The 23,164-nt window shown below is 37.6% G+C and overlaps 1 protein-coding gene across 1 annotated transcript; it reads left to right on the top strand.

Annotated features, from left to right (window-relative positions):
• Window positions 1-840: 840 nt before the first annotated feature.
• Window positions 841-23,112, top strand: LOC136826175 (NPC intracellular cholesterol transporter 1-like). Its single transcript, XM_067083223.1, has 23 exons — window positions 841-1,005; window positions 4,128-4,293; window positions 4,622-4,831; window positions 5,743-6,032; window positions 6,499-6,697; window positions 7,853-7,963; window positions 8,381-8,599; window positions 9,596-9,708; window positions 10,301-10,497; window positions 10,949-11,164; window positions 11,527-11,681; window positions 12,507-12,658; window positions 14,089-14,269; window positions 14,943-15,070; window positions 15,494-15,751; window positions 16,005-16,168; window positions 17,328-17,493; window positions 17,996-18,136; window positions 19,216-19,376; window positions 19,925-20,156; window positions 20,870-20,983; window positions 21,481-21,643; window positions 22,036-23,112. The coding sequence occupies exons 1-23, from the start codon at window positions 940-942 to the stop codon at window positions 22,383-22,385; spliced, it is 4,152 nt and encodes a 1,383-aa protein (XP_066939324.1). The 5' UTR covers window positions 841-939; the 3' UTR covers window positions 22,386-23,112.
• The last annotated feature ends 52 nt before the right edge of the window (window positions 23,113-23,164 follow it).

Genomic DNA, 23,164 nt, shown 5'->3' with positions numbered 1-23,164 from the left:
AAAATGAGGATCCAAGTGTCATTCGGGTATCGTTTTTAAATAGGCCTATGAAATTCAAGCTCAGAGACTGCCGGCAACAAATTTTGCTTCGGAATAGAAATTAAGAATTTCTAGGTTTAATGGTCTTACAACTATAAATCACTTTTAGCATTTAAAAATTGCTAATTTTATTACTATAATATTTTTCTTTTAATTTTAAAACCAGCCTCTAGACCGCTATACTATTGGCGAACGTTTTAAGTGCGTTCTTAGTGTTGGCTACAAAGAGCTATATGCTAGTCTTGCTGTACAATTCTTGATTTAATGTTTAGCCAGTATTCTGTAATGGGTATGGTAAGGGCACGCTTAGGCTTATATATTTTTGGGGGGTTTATTTAGGCAATAGCATCGAGTTTGCAATGACCACTTAACGCGACGGAATAAAAAAATCCTTAAAATACATTTAAAAAACACTACACAATACAGGAACCCTAATCAGGTTTCTGATTGTTCAACAACTCGATACGAGTTACAAAAGGACTATCTTTTCCCTGGGCGACAATTTGCTTGCATACTAAAAGCATCCTCCCATTCAGTATTAACAATCGAAATTCTATTTAAGTCGATAATCGTTAAAAATTGAACCCCAGCTTGCATACCACAAGCATCCTCCCATTCAGTATCAACAATGAAAAACTTTATCTGAATCGATAATCATATTAAAAACTGAACCTCAGCTGACGGTTGTTTTCGGACCAGCCGTTATACTAGATAATATCAACAATAGCGCGAGAAACAATGCAAAATTGATAAAGTTTTACGGCGCATGTGACACTCCCTGTTATATTTACTGCTGGGCCGCTGGCGTTAACAAACGCTACAGTCGTGGAGAGGAGAGCAGTCGGACCGTACGCTTGCAAGTTATATGTGTCAACAAGAAAGAAGTTCAAGGAGAAGAAGATGAAATGCGATGGGTCTATTCCGTTTGTTTTGGCTGCTGCAATTATCGTCTCTCTGGTTGAGCAGGTATATCAACTAATTGCATTTTTGTGAAAGAATTGGATCTCTAATTTTACTAGTTATACTAGCACGCTGGGATATTGTTTTCGAGTTGAAAAATAAAATTCTTCTACGACAGTAAATCACATGTAAAGAATATTATGGCCGTGTTTTTTATGGACGCTTTAAATCTTTAGGATTATTGCTCACATAAATGAGGATAATTAATCTGATTTTGGGGTGTTCATCTCAGCCGTTTCTATTTCGACAGAAAAGGATTTATGTATCTTATTTATACTTTATAAATTACATAACAGGTTTTTTTAAGACTAGGAAATGACATTTGCAGCTCAGTAGGTGCTGCCGCCTAGTGACAATTTGCGCATCTCAAAACCACAACAAAAATCAGCTGATCAGTCGGTAGTCTTTCATTGCCTGCAATTTGTGTTAACACGTGCTATTTCTTAATGATTTTCTGTATTACTGTATTACTGTGGTTAATTCCCAGGATTTTAGACATCATAATTCTTTGGATTTTGATATTCAAAGGAAAGATATTTCGGTATTTCTAAGCAATGGCTCCGCACGGACTATTACCTTGGAAATGGATTTTTCCTCTACCTTTAGAGTTCCTGATGAAGGAGGTGGTGGTGATTATTGTCGGACATTTATCATTAACCTCATGGTTGGGAACCCTTTGGGAACGCGGGGATTCGGAAACGGGTGAAAGACCGGACCGCCATGTTGTTATTATGCGCAAGTCATCAGAGAGCCATATGTTTAAGAAGGGATTGGCTAAGGAAACCTATTATAAAAGGAACTATATTAACCTAACATAGCCTAACCTAACCAAACCAAGCAGGCTCCCCCAGACACCCTGGTGAAGGAAATTTACATTTTACCAAAAGCTCCCCTATAACACTTGTGTGCGCGATAGCATTCCAGGATGGCCGGCATACAACTTCTGAGGTTAATTACAGGTTGATTACAGTCGACCGACAAAAAATAACAGTAAATTCTTGATAAGCAACCAAAATGCGATAGGAAAATCAATTAACAAAGCGATACCCCATGCGGAGCTATTGCATAGTTCCACCGATATTTCACTTGACGTGCATATTTTTACAAGTATTTTTATTACAAATGCTTAACGAAGCAATTTAGGAATAACCTTGCCGACCTAACATAATCGTGTATAAATTAACATGATTAAGGTTGCTGAAATGGTTATGTAGATAGGTGATGAGTTGACAGATGTTTAGTAGTAAAAAAATTCTGTAGCCTACTAGGGAACTTAACATAAGTAACCTTGCGTAGGTTAATTTGCTGAGTAGTCTAAAAAGTGTGGCCCACCAGGGAATTTTAGATACAGTACTCTAGCCGGAGTTTTTATTGTTTGTTAAGGAAATGGGTAGGTTGTTTATCTTGAGCGCAATGCTACTAGGACGCAAAAGCCACAAATAGTTATTCCTGGTGGGAAATACATGAATTCAGTTAGCCATGAATGCACAGCTAATGGAATACCATTTCATAAGACAGTGTAAGGAAAAAATCACCCCTGTAACTTTTGTGCATAATACCGTCTGTAATCTGTACCAGATAAGATAAGGGGATTACAAAAGAATGATGACCTCTTTATGTTGTAAATGCTAGGCAAATGTGAATGGAATTTATTTTGTTTTCCCAAGTAAAGGCACCATTTGGTATTTCTAGCATTAATTTTTCAGGTTCTGAATGAAGAGTGTTTATTCAGAACTGTCCAGTGATTATTTCCAGTTTCTTTGTAACTAATTTAAGTTTATAGCATTATTTTAGCAAGTTATAACCATTGAGGGTCTTCTCTTTTGTTTTAACTCTTAGAGGAAGATTTTCCCAAATTTGTGGAAATTTTGACATATTTTTTTCAGTTTTTTAAGTGGCCCATAACCAACACACAATCAAATTTTGGTGGAAAACATGGATATATCTGGAATAGAAATAGTCTTCCATACTTATGTCAAAGGCTTTATAGCATTTAACAGTTTGTTGGGTAAATTGAATTTTTCACTGCCTAGGTATCACCCAGAATACAGCTGCAAAAATGTTTTTGTATTGACAAAACAAACATTTTCTCATCTATAGCCCCGGAATTTGAATACACCACTAACATATCTAAGTCTCATATGTTTTGAGGTTTAGTAGGTGACGTGATTTCTTTTATGAAAGAGTAGGGAAACGATGTCACACTGTATACTGTATACATGTACAAATACTTGAGTCACTCCCCATCTTTCCATGTATGCCATTAACAAGGGTAGATGAACTGTCAAATGAAATGTACGATTCTTGTGTAAAATTTGTGATTGGGATGTTTTATTTTAATAGAACGGTCCCAATAATGGCCAGTGCATAAGCATCTGCCAATTGTAATTCCCCAAGGGTGTAAGTTAAGCCTGTTTTAAATGGTATTTGTGGTTTACTGTTTATGAATATAATAAATTCATGATGTATAAGTATAAAAAATTCATACATACATATATCAAATATATATACGTATATGTATATACAGTACTTCGCCGGCTTATGGGGATTCGATCTTTGGCACTTTTTCAGTGCTGTTTTACAGCGCTGTAACTTGATATTGCATCTAGTTACGGTGCCGTAAGCGCTGTTGACAGAGCTAATGGCAAGAATAGGCATCAAGTTAAGGGCACTGTAACTTGGATGCAACATCAAATTACGGTGTCATAAGCACCAATAATGGCAAAACACAGACTTTCGGCGTAAATCAACTTACGGCGCGGCACTGGAACGGAGGACCTACTGATATATATATATATATATATATATATATATATATATATATATATATATATATATATATATATATATATATATATATATATATATATATATATATATCTAAATTATGATTTGTTTATATATTATGTAACGTATGTTATATACACATGTATCTCAAACCTTGTTTAATTGTTGGTCATTAATCACTCAAAATTAGCAAATGTATCATCAACGCAATCCATAAAGCAATGGTCATTATTTTGTTATATTTCTGAAATCTGTGTCCATTCAGTGCATCGACATTAATCAAAATTTATCAGTCTATAGTTGTTCATACATTGTCAGTCTTAAATTCATATCTGTTTTAGGTGTCATCAACAGGAGAACCTTCCTGCACCATGTATGGCGTCTGTGGGACGAATCCTCTGACGGAAAAGCCGTCTAATTGCCCCTATAACGGCCCACCCAAGCCTGCTAATGCCACCGTCAGGAAAGCTTTAGAGAAAGCTTGCCCTGAATTTGTGGAAGAAATAAGTAAGAGCCTATGTGTGTGTGTGTGTTGGGGAAGAGAAAGACGAGGAGACTAGAATAACTCTGATGATATATCAACAGTGACATTTGCTTAATTATTTATGCTATCAGTTTTGGTTGTATTTCTTGCTATCTTATCATCCTCCTGCTGTTATCTTTTATTGTTCGTTGATAAATTTTCATCTTTTCATGACGTTATTTAACCAAGTAATCAAAATCTCAATCTTTTTCTATAAAAGGGAAGTCAATTACAACCAGCAGCAATGACACACACAACTCATTCTCAAACTTCTGTGTTTTACTGACTAGATCGAATATTTCACCACCTTAGGTCTAGGAAGTCCCAATGGAACCCTCAATCTCTGTTGCGATTCCGACCAAATTGCCAGTCTGTCGATCGAAATCTCCCTTGCTGCCTTGTTTGTGACGAGATGTCCGTCGTGTCTGAGCAATTTTCGTCAGCTCTTTTGTAATATGATCTGCAGTCCCAGCCAGAGCGAATTCATGTTCTTAGGGAGCACCACCACGGCGCAAGACACGAGTGAGTATTGCATCTGAGTTCAGTTTTTCTTTTCACAGTCAATTTTTTTTTTTTTCGCCAGGAGAGCAGATCAATTTGCTAAGGTGTGAAATGATGTGGCTGTTATTTAAAGAATACCCTATCCCACGTGAAGTAAAGTAGGTAACAAAATTAGTCAGCGAAGATATGAGATAAAGAACCAATGTGCAGAGGAGATATGAAGTGATAAAATTCGTTTCTTTAATGAGACAAAACTACAAAGTATTTGCTGATGTAAGTAATTAACATGGGTCTAAAACAAAGCACTTTCAATTTATGGCAGAGTTCAGACTTTAGTAACAAAAAAGAAGGATATTTTAGTGGATTATTTATGATTACCCCCTAAATTCATTTCAGACGATACTTGGTGGAATGTAAACTTGATAATATCATTATAATATTGCTTTCAAAAGTTTAGATATTTGATATAAAAGTCTTTAAATAGCCATCAGTATTGTATTGACTGTAACATTAAACATTAGTCTTTTAGGTTAGGTCTGTACTTACGTTGTAGAATCGTCAATACTTTTTTGCACGTCCGACAAACTTGCAGTACATATACCCATGTACCTTCGAGAAAATTGTGATTATCAATCTGCATTCCTGGACAAACTCGCAATTTTTCATCGTAGTTATATTCCGAAAGTAAAAAGTTAAATTTGCAATTTAAATATTAATGAAAAAGAAAGCTAGGCCTACACTGACTGTTGTCACTCCATTTGACCAAGCTGTCAGAGTCATTTCCTTCTCCAGCGCAAAACGCAATTTGTCATCCTAGCTGTTTTCAGAAAAAAAAAAAAAGAGTTCCAATTTCTGTATCAGTGAAAATAAAAGCTAGGCATATGTTGACCGGTGTCACTTACTCCATTATCCGAGTCATTGCCTTTTTCCAGACAAAACGGTTATAACCGCCGTCACGGTGCACGCAATGACATCCTTCGTAGACGCAGTTTTCGACTCTTGCAAAGACGTTGCCATGCCATCTACGAATGCAAAGGTCATATCTCTGCTCTGTGGTCCCTGGGGTGAATATTACTGTACCGGGGAAAGATGGCTGGCGTACATGGGTTCCACAAGCAATGGTTTCGCGCCTTTCTCAATTGATTTTGTTTTTGATACGAAAGGCAACGCTACTGTGGAACCCTTGACTGTTAACACGACGACGTGTGACAGAGCTCCTAATGTAAGTAACGGTTGCCCCTTTTTCATAGTTTTCCTTCGTTTCCGATTTCATAGCTCCTGGGTCTGAGCAGATTTCTATAAATTTTTCGTAATTTTTTTGTCTTTTCTATTCTGGAACTCTGTGCAATACTTGCCTCAGATCATTTGTATTTGCGTTCTAATTGTATTTGACTTCTGAGATCTTGTAGAAATTATTTTTTACAAAAAGTTATGCTTGTAAAGTAAAATAATTCATTGTTCTACTCACTGCCTTCATTGTTGTGTCATCGTAATTATTCTTACATAACATGAGCCTTCAGAAGAGCAAGGCCTAATATTTTTCACGTAAAACATACCAAACGTTAGGCCTGCTTTCTTCCTTCCTCTCGCTAAGACGACTTGACTTCTGTATCTCTTTGTATCAAAATGACTGGAAATTTACAAGTAGGCCTACTGTAGTTTTTATACTGTTATCCTCGTCCTTGCAGAAAAACTCCAGTGCTTGCAATTGCATGGACTGTGAAGCTTCTTGCCCGAAACCACCTCCCCTACCCCCAGCCCCCACCCCATTCACCATCGAAGGACATGACGGAGTAGAAGTCATCATGGGTCTTCTTTTCTTGCTCTTCGCCACCGCATTCTTCGTAGCCTACTGTTTTTGGATGATTAGAGCGAGCAGAAATAAAGGTCAGGTCAGCTCATTATTAAGTATTAAAAATTGTTCTCCGTGAATGAATTAGTAAATATATGGTGCTTTCAACTATAACTGCAAGGTGCAACGTCGTAAAAAACGCATATTTGTCACAGCAGATAACGCTAGTGCTTGCAGTTGCATGTGCTGTGAAAATTGTTGCATATTTGTTCTGTGCTTTCTTTTATAAGAGGTGCGAAATAATGAGCAGGTGGACATGTACTCTGACACATGTACAAAGTAAACAGGCATAAATAAATCAGTAATAGATACGTATTTACATAGATAAAAATGTGGTTGTTTAGCGTGACCCAGGCTTGTAGGAAGGCACCGTAGAAAATGGGAGATTCACCATAGAAAACCCGTTGAGCGGGGACTTTACACTTTTCACCATAGTCTTTTTCATCATGTGATGTTTTTTGAGGAATGTAACATCCGGGGATGAAGGTAGATTTAGTTAAGTGTTTGAATTATGATACTGCCCCTGACCCACCATACTAAGTTCCGGCCAGAACCGGAAGTGTAAAAATGTTCTGGCCGGAAGTATAAAAATGTTCTGGTTCGGAACTATAAAATAAAGTTCTTACTGGAACTATAACAAAGTTCCTGCGGAACATTAAAAAAAAAAAAAGTTTCTACTGGAACTATGAAAAAAATTCCGGCAGGAGCTATAAAAATTTTTTGTTGGAACTATAAAAAAGTTTCGGCAGGCGCTATAAAAATTTTTTGTTGGAACTATAAAAAAAAGTTCCAGCAGGCGCTATAAAAAAGTTCTTCTTGGAACCATAAAAAAAGTTCCTGCTGGAACTATAAAAAAAGTTCCGGCAGGAGCTATAAAAAAGTTCTCTTTGGAACCATAAAAAAAAAGTTCCACCCAAACTTTACAAAAAGTTCCTGTTGGAACTACAAAAAAATTTCCTGTCAGAACTATAAAAAGTTCCTTCCGGAACTGTAAAAAAAAAAAAAAAGAGTTCCTTTGAGAACTATATAAATACTAAATAGTACCGACCGGAACTAGAAAAAGAGTGCTCCCAGCCAACAGATCCTATAAATCCACCACTCAGTTCAGTAGAGTCACCGACTCGCCTTCCAGTATACTGTGATCATAGCTGCTATTTGCCCTAATGTATAATGCGTTGTTAAATCCCCAGATGCCGAACCTGAAGATGACTCTCAAGGAGAGACGAAGACGAATATCTTGGAAGAGGCTGGATCCAAACTGAAAATTTCCCTACGGCGATTTTTCACATTCTGGGGCACAAGTAAGTGACGTGTTATCGATCACTCTTCATAATCGAACATTAATGTGGATTTCTGTAAATAATTTTGCCAAAAAAAATTGACAGGAGGCATAAGAGACACCAATAGTCATGTACTCAGATTTATCCCCGTAGGGGCTAGAGCCATCAGTACACATGCGGAGCAATGTAGGCATCATTTAAGGTTCTTTGCAGCGTCCCTTCGGCCCCTAGCTGCAAGCCCCTTTCATTCCTTTTACTGTACCTCCGTTCATATCCTCTTTCTTCCGTCTGACTTCCAACCTCCTTCAACAGCTGCCTTTCAAACCTTTCTATGTCTGTTTCCGTTTCAGCGCTGAATGACGTCATAGGTTCCTGCGCTGGGCCTTTGGCTTATATTAAATTCTGTTCTGTAATCTCTTCATCACCGTCTGAATGCAGGCTGCGCTTGCTACCCCGCAAGAGTGATACTGATGGGCATCGTGGTAGTCACTGCCCTGTCCTGTGGGATCATGTACCTGAAAATCACGACAGATCCCGTGGAGCTGTGGTCGGGGCCTTCTTCGAGGTCGAGGATCGAGAAGGAGTATTACGAGGCGGAGTTTGGGGCCTTTTACAGAATGGAGATGATTATAATACGCCCGGTTGGAATAGATAAGGATATATATATATATATATATATATATTATATATATATATATATATATATATATATATATATATATATATATATATAAATTTCTAACTCACATCAGGATCAGAACCCAGGTCTTTCAGTTGAAAGGCAAGGGCACTGCCCACTAGGCCATACAATGGAAAGACCTACGTTCGATCTTGATGTGAGTCAGAAATTTATTTCTGTTCCACACGTGATTGTGTGTTGATTATTTATATATATATATATATATATATATATATATATATATATATATATATATATATATATATATATATATTGGTCACTATTTTACCAGATACGTAGACCTGTATATATGTAATACCCACAATAACCTCTTCACGATTTCTAAACACTCTTCGGTTAAGCTTGTCTCTACAAAGCCTACGATCCAAATGAAGAAATGCAGTGTTGATATATTTTCTGAACGTTTAACATTGAGGTCAGCATTATTAAAACGATTGTGCCTTATGTAAGGGAAGTTGTTATTGAAACTTACTTTAAATAACTAAGCCTCAGTGGTTTAAGCAAGCAAAAACAAGGATGGAGTTTTGAAGCTTATAACTGATGGGCTTCATGTTTTAATAGAAAGTGTTGCTTGTCTCTGTTTAGTGATCATTTTCGGTCAATAAATACCTCCTTTTCCCCAACATTTTTTTTTTTGAGAAAAACAAAACTGCATAAATAAATAACTTGCCATTTTTTTTTTTCTACATGGTGAAAAGCAAAAACAAAACTACTCTAGAGCCAATAAAAATTAGGTATAATTTGCATTATCAATAAAACGCTAATTCCTCAATTTACGACAGAATGATCAAAATTGCAATGAGCTTTCTCTGCACACATGAATGCTACCATACTGTATATAAGCACAGTACAGGCACATTAGATCTCGCAAGATTGAAGCCTTGATAAATCTCTTGCCCTGTGCGTTCGTTTACCTTTCTTTTAATTCCTCCTATTATTCTTCCACTTCTAGGTTTATCACGAAACTCTGAACGGCAATGAGACGTGGGGTCCCGTTTACAACAAGACCTTCTTGAAGGAGGTTCTTAAGCTGCAGGAATATATCACTAATAATGTTAGTTGTGAAGTAAGTGAGCCTCTCTTCTCTAGTGAATAACATCACGTGACATTCTTGTGTTTGTGGGTCCTTTAGAGTTCTTTCTGTAGTATTTTTGTAAAGAAAGTTATTATTATTATTATTATTATTATTATTATTATTATTATTCAATAGGTGAAACCTATTCATATGAAACAAGCCCAAAGGAGCTATTGACTTGAGATTCAGGCTTCCAAAGACTGTGGTGTTCATTAGGAAGAAGTAAGAGGAAGTAAAGGGAAATACAGAAAGTATATATATATATATATATATATATATATATATATATATATATATATATATATATATCTATATATATATATATATGCATACATACATATATCATTATTATTAATATTCAGATGTTAAACCCTATTCCTATGGAACAAGCCCACCACAATGGCCATTGACTTGGAATTCAAGCTCCCAAAGAACATGGTCTCTATTTGAAAGAAATAACAGGAGATAATAGAAAACACAGAAAGAAGAGAAATATACAAATTTCAGTGTGTGTGAGCAATTAATTTCCACCACTTTTTAAGGTAACATAAGCTAAACAACACCCTATTTCATCTGTTTTCAGGTAAAAGTCAAATCAGGCAAGGAAATCGTCCGTCTTGGAGACATCTGCTACGCTCCCCTGTCGCCCACGAACAGGAAGTGCGCGACGCAAAGCGTCCTGAACTTCTTCCAGAACAATGCGTCGAACCTAGACATCACGAAGGCGGGAGAAATGAACCTAACCAACAATTACATAGACCATCTCATTTCCTGCTTCAGGTTAGCGAGCCTTCGTGGTACATAGATGTCCCCTTGGAAGGAGTCTTTATTTTTACAAGTGGTATTTCAGTCACTACTCTCTTTCATTATTTATCATTTCTGCCAATTCACCTGTGGACTGACACCTAAACCCCAGGAACGTGCGTGAGGTATTTGAGGGCTTCTGTAGAGCCAAGGTTTTCCTCCTGTTATACCTTGAAAAACCTTCTTATTTTCATTTCCCTTTCAGCGCTGAATGACCTCATAGGACCCAGATCTTGGCCTTTGGGCCTAAATTTTATTATATTCCATTCGATTCAGTGAAGAGGCGTACAGGGGCCATTGACCTGAAATTCAAGCTTCCAAAGAATATGAAACATGATTCTCTTTAATTAGTGAATTTTAGTATTTTTCGTTCTGGAGATTGTTGTCTGTGGTGGTGTTGATTAAAAGCCTAATTTTTTATTTCCAGGAACAACTTCCAGCCAGTAGACCCTACACTAACCATCCCCTGTTTGGGGGACTATGGGGGGCCTGTGTACCCATTCATCACCCTCGGAGGATTCATGAATGGCAGCCAGGTCCTCGGAAGGAACCCTCCTTACAAGGATGCAGAGGCCCTCATCCTGACCTTCTTGGTCAACAACGATGCCAATGTGACAGAGAAAGCGATGCACTGGGAAAAGCAGTGGGTGTTTTTCTTTTACTTTTCATTTCGTTCAGTCTTTTAGCTTCTGGAAATTTCTTCCTTTCATGTGCAGTAGGAAGTTGATACTTTCTTTTGATGCTTGCGTAGTTCACTCTTCCTTTAGAAAACTGTTTATCGTTTGTTGAAGTAAGAGGATGTGAACACACGTTTGTTGAGGTCCTTCCTGTGAGCTGATGTACTTTCCTAAGGTATTATTAATTAATTGATTTATTTATTTATTCATTGGTTGTTTGGTTTAAGCATCTTTTTCTACCAGGAGTTGTATAAACTAAGAGCACAAAAACTAGGTGCGTTAATAGAGCTCTCTCTCTCTCTCTCATGAAGCCTCAAATCTTTCTCAGGCTCATAAGCTACCTGAGCAGCTTTAAAAACCCGATGATGGACATTGCGTTTACCTGCGAGAGGTCGATTCAGGACGAGATCGTGACGATGAGCGAAAGTGACGTGAAAACCATCGTCATCTCGTACCTGGTCATGTTCATCTACATTGCTGTGGGTAAGGAAGTTGTGGGGGGAGTGAGGAACTTTAGAATTGAAGTTCAAAGGATTACTTATTGATCTTATTTTCGTGGTGGAATATTAATCTTTCCCTTGAGATTCTGGTAGCAGTGAGGCAACTACGCTGTCGCATTTAGCAAAATTTCGCGGTAGAATATTAATCTTTCATTTGTGATCTTGTTTTGTAAAACGAGTCAACTATGCTGCGTTACGTTAAACCAAAGATTTGTTCATTGTTGATGTAGTGAACACGACAGTTTTGCATAATTATTAGTTACGTCCACTTATGAAATTTCACATACTCTCTCTCTCTCACACACACACACTTCAGTAGACAGTTTAATTATAGACAAAATACAAAACAACATTCGTTTGAAGTTTTGGTAAGCTATAGCAAATTTGTACTCTGCTTGGGGCAGTAAATATGCAGTTGCTTCTACGAAGTCTTTTATGCAAACGAGTAAAAAACGAGAACGTATTAAGTTTGCATTTACTGTATCAGGCTGATTATAAATGCTACTTTTTATAGAATAATATTACAATAGTTCTACAATGATCACGGGACAGAGAAATGAAGACAGTCTTGCATTATTATTATTATTATTATTATTATTATTATTATTATTATTATTATTCATAAAAATCTGACAATAGCATGAGTCACTAAAATGGTGAAGAAATTTACAGTGGTGTAAGCGTAAATTTATATTTCTAAATCTAATATATATTTACACTCACTGTACACCACTGTAGATTCCTTCATTATTATTATTATTATTATTATTATTATTATTATTATTATTATTATTATTATTATTTACAGCTCTTGGTCAGTATACCAAGCTGGACCGTTTGCTGATCGACTCCAAAATAACGTTAGGACTCGGAGGGATCGTCATCGTCTCAGTCTCCGTTTTGTCCTCAGTCGGGGTATATGGGTATGCGGGCATCCAGGCCACTCTCGTCGTCATTGAGGTGAGCAGAGGAGCCAGCTGAGGGTTTCTGTCAGACACAACTAGTGGCATAATAATAAACGTTGATTAATGAAACCGAGTAAACTTGATGTTCCTGAAAATTCGTGGTTATACTTTATGGCAGTGGTATGTACTCCGTAACTTACGTTTTGTTGTATGACTCCGTTTCCAGTTTTAGATATGCCCTTTGTGTTTTCAGACCCTAAAGGTTCATCCAGGACAAACGTTTATTTATTCCTCTCAAAGTAAAGTCTTTTATTTTACAAATAGCCTCCGCTGGGTATTTCTGTCGTAGGCGTAGTTCTTACCACTTCTTTCGTCTGTATTCTGTAAAGTGACTATTCTACGTGCAGTGTAAATTCGTTGCCATTCAGACGCGCGTCCTACTTGGTTTTCTGTACGTACTCCTTCTCAAATTACTTCCTTGGAGGCACATACACTGTCCATTGTTTTACTAGTGCGGCCTCTTGTAGGCATTACTGGAAGCTCAACTCTAAATTGCAGTACTCTTGCATGTCAGTGTCACTTCGTTCTGTGACTTGCTCTGTGCCAAGCAGTCCTGATTCATCGTCCTGTTCTGTTAAATTCTCTTAGTTTAAGAACAGATTTTCAGATGGGCTCTACGAGAATTTAGACGTAACTTCTTTGTAATCCTATTGCACAAACGAGATATATAGCCATAATGACGATCTATCGCTTGAACTTGCGGTGTCTTAAGTAGTGATAGAGCTGGAGGAAATAAACAAACAGGAAGTTGAGCTAGTGCTTTCATGTTTTCACACTTTCTGAGGTAGTGGTTTCGCGCTTTCACACTTCCTGAGCTAGCGTTTTCGTGTTTTCACACTTCTTCAGTTGTGAGAATGCGAAAGCACTGGCTCAACTTCTTTATTTCTTCCTCCAGTTTGATGGCAAATAAAGCCATACTGTATGTATATATATATATATATATATATATATATATATATATATATATATATATATATATATATATATATATATATATATATTTATTTATTTATTTATTTATTTATTGATATTTGTAACACAAATAGGATACTGTACTGACAATGAACTCAAGAGTCAAACCACCACAGAATCTTAACCTGTAAAAGCAGGATGTTATTGCAGAATAACTGAAGTATTGTCTTAATTTTTGACGAGACAGGTAGACTCAACGTCAGACCACCACAAAGTCTTAACCCGTGAGCAGGATGTTATTGCAAAATGACTTAATTATTGCCTTAATATCTGACGAGACGGGTAGGCTTATGACGTAATCATGCAAATCTTTCCCACCAGGTGATCCCATTCCTGGTGTTAGCAGTGGGAGACTTACGATGCAATCATGCAAATCTTTCCCACCAGGTGATCCCTTTCCTGGTGTTAGCAGTGGGAGACTTATGATGTAATCAAGCAAATCTTTCCTACCAGGTGATCCCTTTCCTGGTGTTAGCAGTGGGAGTCGACAACATGTTCATCCTCGTGCAGACTTTCCAGAGGGAACCCAGAGGCCCCACTGAGAGCAGACAAGAACACATCGGCCGTGTGGTCGGGCAGGTTGCACCAACTCTCCTTCTGGCGTCCTGCTCCGAAGCTGCTTGCTTCTTCCTGGGTAAAGTTCTTCTCTGGGATTTAGGGGCACACTGAACGAGATCGAGCATTGATTAAAAAAAGACTCATAGTCAAGTAATAAAAACACAATCTTCGTGTTTGTCTTGAATGGTCAAGAAAAAGCCACTCTGTACAACCGAATTTAAGTTAATAAATACAGGACAAGAGCTTTTTTACTTCTATTTCTTTGTAAACTTTGGAATTTTTGCTCAGTACAGCTGAAGAGGACCCTAGTGAAGGTCGAAAGCTCTTGTTCTGTATTTACTAACTTAAATTTGGTTGTATGAAGTGGTTTTTTTTTTCTCAACTAATACTCACAGTAGCATGAGTCTTGAAGTGGGGAAACAAATCCACAGTTATGTATGGGTGTATATATTTAAAAATAAACCTGTCCAGAATAAAACTGTCGAGATTTATTTTTAAATATATGTACCCATACATAACTGCAGATTAGTTTCTCCAAATTCATGTACGTTAGCCTAAGGTCAGTAATATGACTAGAAGCACTTGCGGACTTGATAAAGGCGGTAATTCTGGAGGTCTCTGCATCTCTACCTAAGGGTAATTCACCTACAAACATACAGCTTGATCACGAAAGCAAAATCGTTCGTGTAAATGACACCTACGCATCTGTAGTTTAGATAATAATCAGTGTTACCAACGATCTCTTGCAGGTGCACTCTCCGACGTGCCAGCTGTGAAAACATTTGCCCTCTACGCAGGGTTGGCATTGCTCATTGACGTCATATTGCAGCTGACCTGTTTCGTTTCCTTGATTTCCCTGGACGCGATGAGACATGAGGTAAGCCTGAGTAAATTTATGTAGAGAATCATTTCTCACCTTTCTTTGTGTTGAATAGGTCCTCGTCTTGCGAAGGAAAAGCTAAGAAAAAAATAAATGTGTCAGTGCACTTCAGTGCCGTGGCTTCCATGGCAAACCGCATTTTGTAACAAAAGTAGAAAAAGATGTACTTCCCCTTTTTTTCATCTAATTCTCTTTCCCTTTGCATTCCTTTCCTCTAGGCTCTCTTTCCCAGCCGCTGAAACACTCCAGCTACAAACCTTATTAATTAGACCTTACTGATTTAAAAAACTAACTAACTAACTCAAGTTTTCACTGTCAGTTTCCCTCTCAGCGCAGAATGACTTCATAGATCCCTGCGCTTGGCCTTTGGCCTAAATAATATATGTTCTTATTCCATTCCAACAAAGCCTTACTCCACAGGGCAATCGCTTCGACCTCCTTTGCTGCTGCCCTTCGACAGCCGAGGGACTTCAGGAACCGGGAGCCCCGGGTCTGCTGCAGAAGTTCTTCGATAAGTTCTATGCCCCGTCGTTGCTATCCATTGGTGGGCGTCCTGCGGTTATAGCAGTCTTTATGGCCTGGTTATTTGCTAGTATATCCGTCATTAATAACATAGACGTAGGTCTTGACCAGCAGCTCTTGATGCCCGAAAAGTCGTACATGCAGAAGTACTTCCAGGTGGGTAGAACTTGGCTAATTATCTCGGGCAATTTATTACTGAAAATGTATGAAATTGGCTAATGCAAAACGGTTTTCACGCAAAGGTTTTTTTTTTTCCTTGATCATATTAAGTTATATAAATAATATCCCGAGAATTGAATTTCTATAAGTGGAAAACCTCGAATCTTATGTCCTGTTAAATTTCTTTTAGTGTGAGAAACATTACGAAATATTTATGCGAGAAACATTACGAAATATTTTTCCTTCTCAGTATCTCGAGAAATACCTGAGCGTTGGCCCACCCGTCTCCTTCGTTCTCAAAGGCAGCATTAATTTCACAAATTACTCGCAACAAAACGAGGTCTGTGGAACTGTCGACTGTAACATCGACAGTTTGGTGACGCAGATCTACACTTCTTCTTTGATACCGAACGTGTAAGAAATCGTTTCGTTTTCTGTGCCCTTATTTTATTTCCTTATAGTTTTTCCAGTGTTTGTCATTTAGTTACTGTAACATCCTGTCCTGGTCATGACAGTAAACCAATCATGAGCTTCATTAGAAAAAAAGTAAATTAACAATTGAATGTCCTTTTCTATTAGTGAGAGACTGCTGTCTTATGTCTTGACGTGCCATTGGTGGGGAAAACCGTCACATTTTAAAAACTATGTTGTTATTGTTATTTCGTAAATATTATATTGTTTGCCGCATTCTCTTCACAATTAGTAAGTCACAGATATCGTTTTATTATAAGTCATGGTTACTTGTGTTTGTTGTAACAGCAAGAAAGAAATGTCTAGTATAGGCCTATATGTCCCGTCTCGTGACACAGATTATCAAGACAACGTTAGAGCACATTTTGCTTTCATAAAACAGGGATCTCAGATTCAGTGTTTCCAGCTTTCTATTCTTTTTCACTTTCTTTACATTCTTTTATAAGTACAGTAAATGGATTGACTTTGAAGATTCGTGAAGCTTTCGCACTTGGACAGAGCTGAGCAGCTGCCTTTTGAAACAAGTGTAATAAGCAGAGCAGCTGCATTTTTAAAAAGTCTAAAAGGGAATGCTATTGCCTATAAAAAAAGTCTAACAGCCAGAGCGACAGCCTTTTTAAAACAAGTCTAACAGGTAGTGCTGCTGCCTATTAAGAACAAGTCTAACAGCCAGAGCTGCTCCCTATTGAAAACAAGTCCAACAGCTTGAGCAGCTGCCTTTTTAAAAACAAATGTAACAGCCAAAGCAGCTGCCGTTTTAAAACAAGTCTAACAGCCAGAGCAGCTGCCTTTTAAAAACAAGACTAACAGCAAAAGCAGTTGCCTTTTTAAAAACAAGCCTAACAGCCAGAGCAGCTGCCTTTTTAAAACAAGTGTAACAACAGGGCAGCTTGCCTTTTTAAAACAAGCCTAACATCCAGAACAGCTGCCTTTTTAAAACAAGTCTAATAGCTAAAGCAGTTGCCTTTCTAAAAGCAAGTCTACTATTCAGAGCAAAGAATAGACTTACGTGACCGATAAATTACCAACGAAATGTCAGTTCCAACTTGCTTCATCTTTATCCATATCTGTAGGCCTATATTTATATATTTATCTTCTTCAGAACTTACATCGCCCAGCCAGCATCGTCCTGGATAGATGACTACTTGGACTGGTCGTTATACGACGGTAGTAATCCGTGCTGTCGTGTCAATGAGAACGACGGCAGCTTCTGTCCTGCAGCCGATACCAATCCGAACTGCACGAAGTGTAACATCAAACCTAGCAAGGTAGCTCCCACGTCAAACTCATTGTAGTTACTCGATCTTTAAACTTACTGGCAGTTTTGACGTTAAACTGGGTATCGAATGTAACACCGTATTAACATTACACCGACTGCAGTGCTTGATACTGAACATGTTATTACTTTAAACCAACCGAAACCATTATCACTGTAATGTTAGACCCACCGAACCATTTTTGGCGCTAAACCAAACGAGGTGATTATCACATTATATCATGGAGCCCACTGAATCAACTAAATTGCCAAATAAACGATACGATGAAATATAGAAATAAGTAGCAATTTATGCACAGTTGGCCTCCCACAAATATGAAGACTCATTTGACGAACGGTCAAGTAAATAGTTCTGTGAGGAAAACGATCAGGACCATCAGGTAGAAATACAATGTCTCATGTTGTCAGCAGGATCAATACTTTGTTCACTTTATTCTTACGGAGGTAATTTAGAATGATATCCTTCACTAACGAAAGTCAAACATTTCCTACAGGACGGTCTACGACCAGATCCTTCTTCATTCATGAAGTATCTGCCATTTTTCCTGGAGGATGTTCCAAGCACCGCCTGCCCAAAAGGTGGCCACGCCGCATACGCTAGTGCCGTCAACATTACGACGGACAAGAACAACATGGTATGGAGAACATAAGGGATGTTTGAGAATGAATGAAAGAGTTTAGGACTTTCAAATGCTTCCTATATTTCACTTTTGTTGTTGATGTACCAATGGTGTTGTGTTATAATGGTCAATGTTATCGGTAACGATGGTTTCCAACCCAAATTCTGTTAGGCTTGCCTGGCCGTGAAGTAAATGTTTTCCTTCTCGCAAGATTATGCTCAATACTCTCTCTCTCTCTCTCTCTCTCTCTCTCTCTCTCTCTCTCTCTCTCTCTCTCTCTCTTCGTTTATATTAAGTTGAGCCTCTCAATAGGGACTTGGATATCCGTAAATACAAAATGTCTATTTTTAGCGAATTGTTACTAGGGAAAGCTTTTCCTGGTACTAGCTTCCACAGATAACCTCTTAAAGCAGTGAGCTAACAGTTTAGAGACAAAACATTTAATGAAGTAGTTTGCATTTGAGTAAAAATATGAATTACATTTTACAAGCAGGCGTAATTACACTTGGCATAATGAAAAATATCATAGAGCATGTAGGCTACCGTAGGTCTAACAACGAATGCACAAGCAGATTACACTCGGGTAGATACTCACGCACTAATCACAAAGGGTCGAAGCATAAAATTGTTTTGTACTGTAAAGAAATATCGAAGAACCACATCTGATGGATTGCCACAAGGTAAATAAAGATCACAGAATTTGCTCGAGGCAAAGAACTTTCACACAGGTTATGAAGAGAGAAATGCGCAGTGCAAAGTAGACCATCTTTCCTGCTTCTTTTCCGATATTACGGAGAAGTCCGTTAACATGTATCCTGTATTGTAGCGATGTCTGTTTGAATAGCATGTAGCTTGAATTTCTGTATTTCAAGGGGAGATGTAGTCTAAGGAAGATTGTAAGATTCTGCTCAGTCCAAAGGAAAACAAAACAGATTTTCCTGTATCTGTGATCACCAACTGCGTACACGAATGTTCATTTTTAGTGTCTATCAGCATTATTTATAGATCATGAGGTTCAGGTAAAGTGAGAAAATTTTCCCGCTCTCTCTTCTTCTTCTTCTTCTTCACATAACGGCTGTCTTATACGTTCTCAGAGCATAGTTGAAGCCAGCTACTTTAGGACGTACCACACCATCCTGAAAACATCGAAAGATTACTACGAAGCCTTACGAGAAGCAAGGAATGTGTCGGATAATATCACGAGGATGCTGAATGAAGGACTCAAGAATCCCGTTTGTGAAGTATTCCCTTACAGGTGAGTCAGCCACATCTAAGCTGAAGTTAATATGAGGAATCTGTCTTTGGTGGTTCCCTGTATATACAGGTTACTTTGTTTTGCTTTGGCTCTAATCAAACTGGGTAAGAGAGAATCGCTTCCCTGTCGTAATGAGTAGGATATGTTACTGCACAAGATATGGAGAGTATGAGAGAAAATCAATAGTAAGAGGCACCTTTGCAATATTTATTTGTTATCACAGCTGAATGACTTTGTATTTTGTTATTTGCGACCAAGAATATAATCTGAAGGTAGAGTTTTTCCGTAACATACTTGTATTTTTGCAGTTATCAGAACAGAGTTAACTACAATTACTTATTTCTTTGAAAGAAAAGAAATAAGAAGTCTACTCTATAATATTCATCAGAAGTTATCAATGGCCAGGTAATATAAACTTCCCACATCGAAAAACCATAGCACAGCAAATTCATTGAAGAGTAAAAATCAAAACGATATTGCAATTTCAATTCCTCTGACCAAATCTACATCTGCAGTCGTAATTTGTTTTCCTATCTTCATACCTACAGCATATTCTACGTGTACTACGAACAGTACCTGACGATGTGGCAAGACCTCGCTGAATCTTTAGTCATAACCCTTGTGACGGTGTTTGCAGTGAGCGTTGTACTGTCTGGGTTTGACTTCCTGTCCTCTCTGATTGTCGTCCTCACCATCATGATGATTCTGGCCGATCTGGGCGGGCTCATGTTCTGGTGGAACATTTCCCTGAACGCCATCTCTCTGGTTAATCTGGTTATGGTAAGTGCAGGCGCCCTTAGATTTCAGAAATGGAGGACTGGTAAAATTTTATTCTGTTTTATGCACTGGCAACTTAATTTACGAAGAAGGGGGATGTTTGCTTTAGGAAAATGAAGGTACATTACCAAAGTGATCTTACTGATTATAGAAGTAGGCTTGAAAAATGTAGGTGCATTAACAATATGGTTTATCCAAACCTAGGACTAGGCTTAATTTACCTCACTGTCATACCACCTGATTAGTTTTCTTTCAATGCAGTTGTTGGTAGATCAGGAATCTTAGTGTACTTATCTAGCTTTCTAAAGAAAGCAAGAAAACAAAATAAGACAGAAAGTATCCCCGAAGGAATCAATACAACCGGTTTTGCAGGCTGGGAGGTTGATGAGAGTCGGGGAAAACAGGACCAAACAGAATTTCAAACTTTGGAAGAAGATGAAGGGAAACACTTAACGGAACTCTGCAGTCCTGGGGTTACTGATTTCCGGAGGAGTAAATGTCTGAAAAGTTGGCTTGACAGATTTTATGATACTCCCAGAGAAAAGCACATAACACTGTGGCGGGGGAAGTGTGTGTGAGAGAGAGAGAGAGGGAGAGAAGTCCGACGAGAACTTACAGGCATGTAAGTTCTCACGTTGCTGTGGACACTTGTCTGCTCTTTCTTTATTAAGTAACGAACACTCCACTCATTCTGCTAAGTCTTAATTCTCCTTCAGGCTGTTGGCATATCTGTGGAGTTCTGCAGTCACATCACCCACGCCTTCTCGCTGTCGCCGAAGAGGACGAGGGTCGAGCGCGCCCATGAAGCTTTAGTAACCACTGGAGTGTCTGTAAGTATCGTGAACACTAATACTATTGTCAGTCACTTATCATTTATCTTGAAAAGCTGATGAGTTGTATGAAAACATATAGAAATTAGATGCAAAATTAAACAGATAACTGAATTGGTAGGTGCTGTAGTTAGCACGCTAGTTTATCAGTCATTTATTATTTATCTTTGCAAAACTGATAGGCTAAGGATGCTTAGATAAAGCTAGTCTCAGTCAAGTGTTCACCCTTGCCCTAAGGTGTGAATGTTACTAAGAAGACCTCAATAGGCCTACTCTGCCCTACCAGCAGAGGCCTGATAAGGTATACGGTATGTAAAGACAGAACCCATTAAATGGAAACAAAGGAATATACGAAATAGCATTGACGAGGATAACAATTCTCCCAAATCCTAAATCATGTCGTGAAGAGGAAAAAAGCTACGTAATTTATGAAAAAAAAAAAAATCTCCTTTTCCCTTCCTTGTTTTAAATTGTATACATTTTTTTTCTTTTCTCAGGTGATGTCAGGGATCACCCTCACTAAATTTGTAGGAATCGTCGTTCTGGCATTTGCTCATTCGAAGATATTCAAGGTGTTTTATTTCCGAATGTATCTTGGGATCGTTCTCTTTGGCGCTGCGCATGGTCTCATATTTCTACCAGTCCTGCTGAGTTTCATAGGTGTGTAAACCTCAGCTAACATGGATTATTTGAGAAAGAAAAATTGTGAATGAAAAGTGTAATGTAAATTTAATTGTTTTTATTTTTCTCATTTTGAATTATCTCTGTAATGGCAAGCTTTGAATAGTAGGCTACATAACCTATGATGTTTGCAGTGAGTCTACGGATGTCTGAAAAGTATAGCTTTTTTTATCTTATGACTTATGGTGTATGATAATTTGCCAAAGCTGTAGCCTCAATGACACCATCGAGACAAATGTAATATTGAAAGCTCATTTAAGCCCGTTGTTTTTAATCGAAATCTGCAAATGTCTTCTTGTCCAATTACCAATCCCTTAACGTTTCAGCTTCAATTGTATCACGTTGCTTACTTTTTACGTTTTCTATTTCAGGACCAGAAGGCAAAAGAAGTCACGAGCATAACCAGCAATGGGACAGGATACCTGAAAGCATTCAAGAATCGATGGATACAGTGACAGAACATGATAAAGACAAGCAACAAGATACAGAATATAATAAAGATACACAAGATACAGAATATAATAAAGATACACAAGATACAGAATATGATAAAGATACACAAGATACAGAATATAATAAAGATACACAAGATACAGAATATAATAAAGACTCAAAACAAGACACAGAATATAATAAAGACAAGCAAGATATTTCTGATGACAATGTCACCAGTAAAATCCAGTCCATCAGTTATCCAAATTATGGTAGCACAGATTGCTGACCTGCTCACATAAGAAATTGTTACTGTATTGTTTAGCTACGTTTGCTTATCAAAATTCTCACTAGAGTAAATTCCTGTAAAATGATCGTTTGTTATGGAACTGGTGCATTCGTGGTAAATGATCAATAAGTTTTTGGAATTACGAGAAGTACGGTGTGGTCTAAATGTCATGAATTCGTTATCTAGATTAAACAAGCGATTCGTTGAAATATTTTGGATTCTTATAATTAAATAGATTGTAAAAATCATATTTCGTACAAATTTTAGTATTTTATTTAAGTACCGTGGCTCTCTGTTTAAACAGTGTGGAATACAAAGCAGGCAAAAGTCGAAAAATTTTTGTGATAAGCAATAGAAGCCAAAAGTGTATCTTATAACACTGAAAGGATTTGATATACTTAAGCATTGTGCATGTATATATGTGTGTAATTGAAAACATAGATTTAAGATAATTTAGTTGATATTTAAGAGGATATATTACATATATGCTGTTTTTATGTCTGCGTGTGGCTGTATGGGTCGTTTTCTTTGAGATACAAACTTGATTAGGGTTTCATCAACAGTATATGAAGATATGGCTGAGATTTTAGGAAAACTAAACCATCCATTCAATTTACTGTGATTCCTTATTCAACTGAATTACTCCTAGTTTGTTTTGGCGATTGTCTTAGAGATTGTGATTCATTAAGATTCAGTTCATGGATGGTAAATAAAGCTCGGAAGACTTGTCTTTGCAATTATTCGCATCCTCTAAGATTATTTTCAATTTCTTGCTCTGA

This window comes from Macrobrachium rosenbergii, chromosome 40, assembly GCF_040412425.1.
Source record: "Macrobrachium rosenbergii isolate ZJJX-2024 chromosome 40, ASM4041242v1, whole genome shotgun sequence".
Classification (NCBI taxonomy): Eukaryota; Metazoa; Arthropoda; class Malacostraca; order Decapoda; family Palaemonidae; genus Macrobrachium; species Macrobrachium rosenbergii.
The sequence above is the reverse complement of the archived record's forward strand: the minus strand, read 5'-3'. Positions and strand labels throughout refer to the sequence as shown.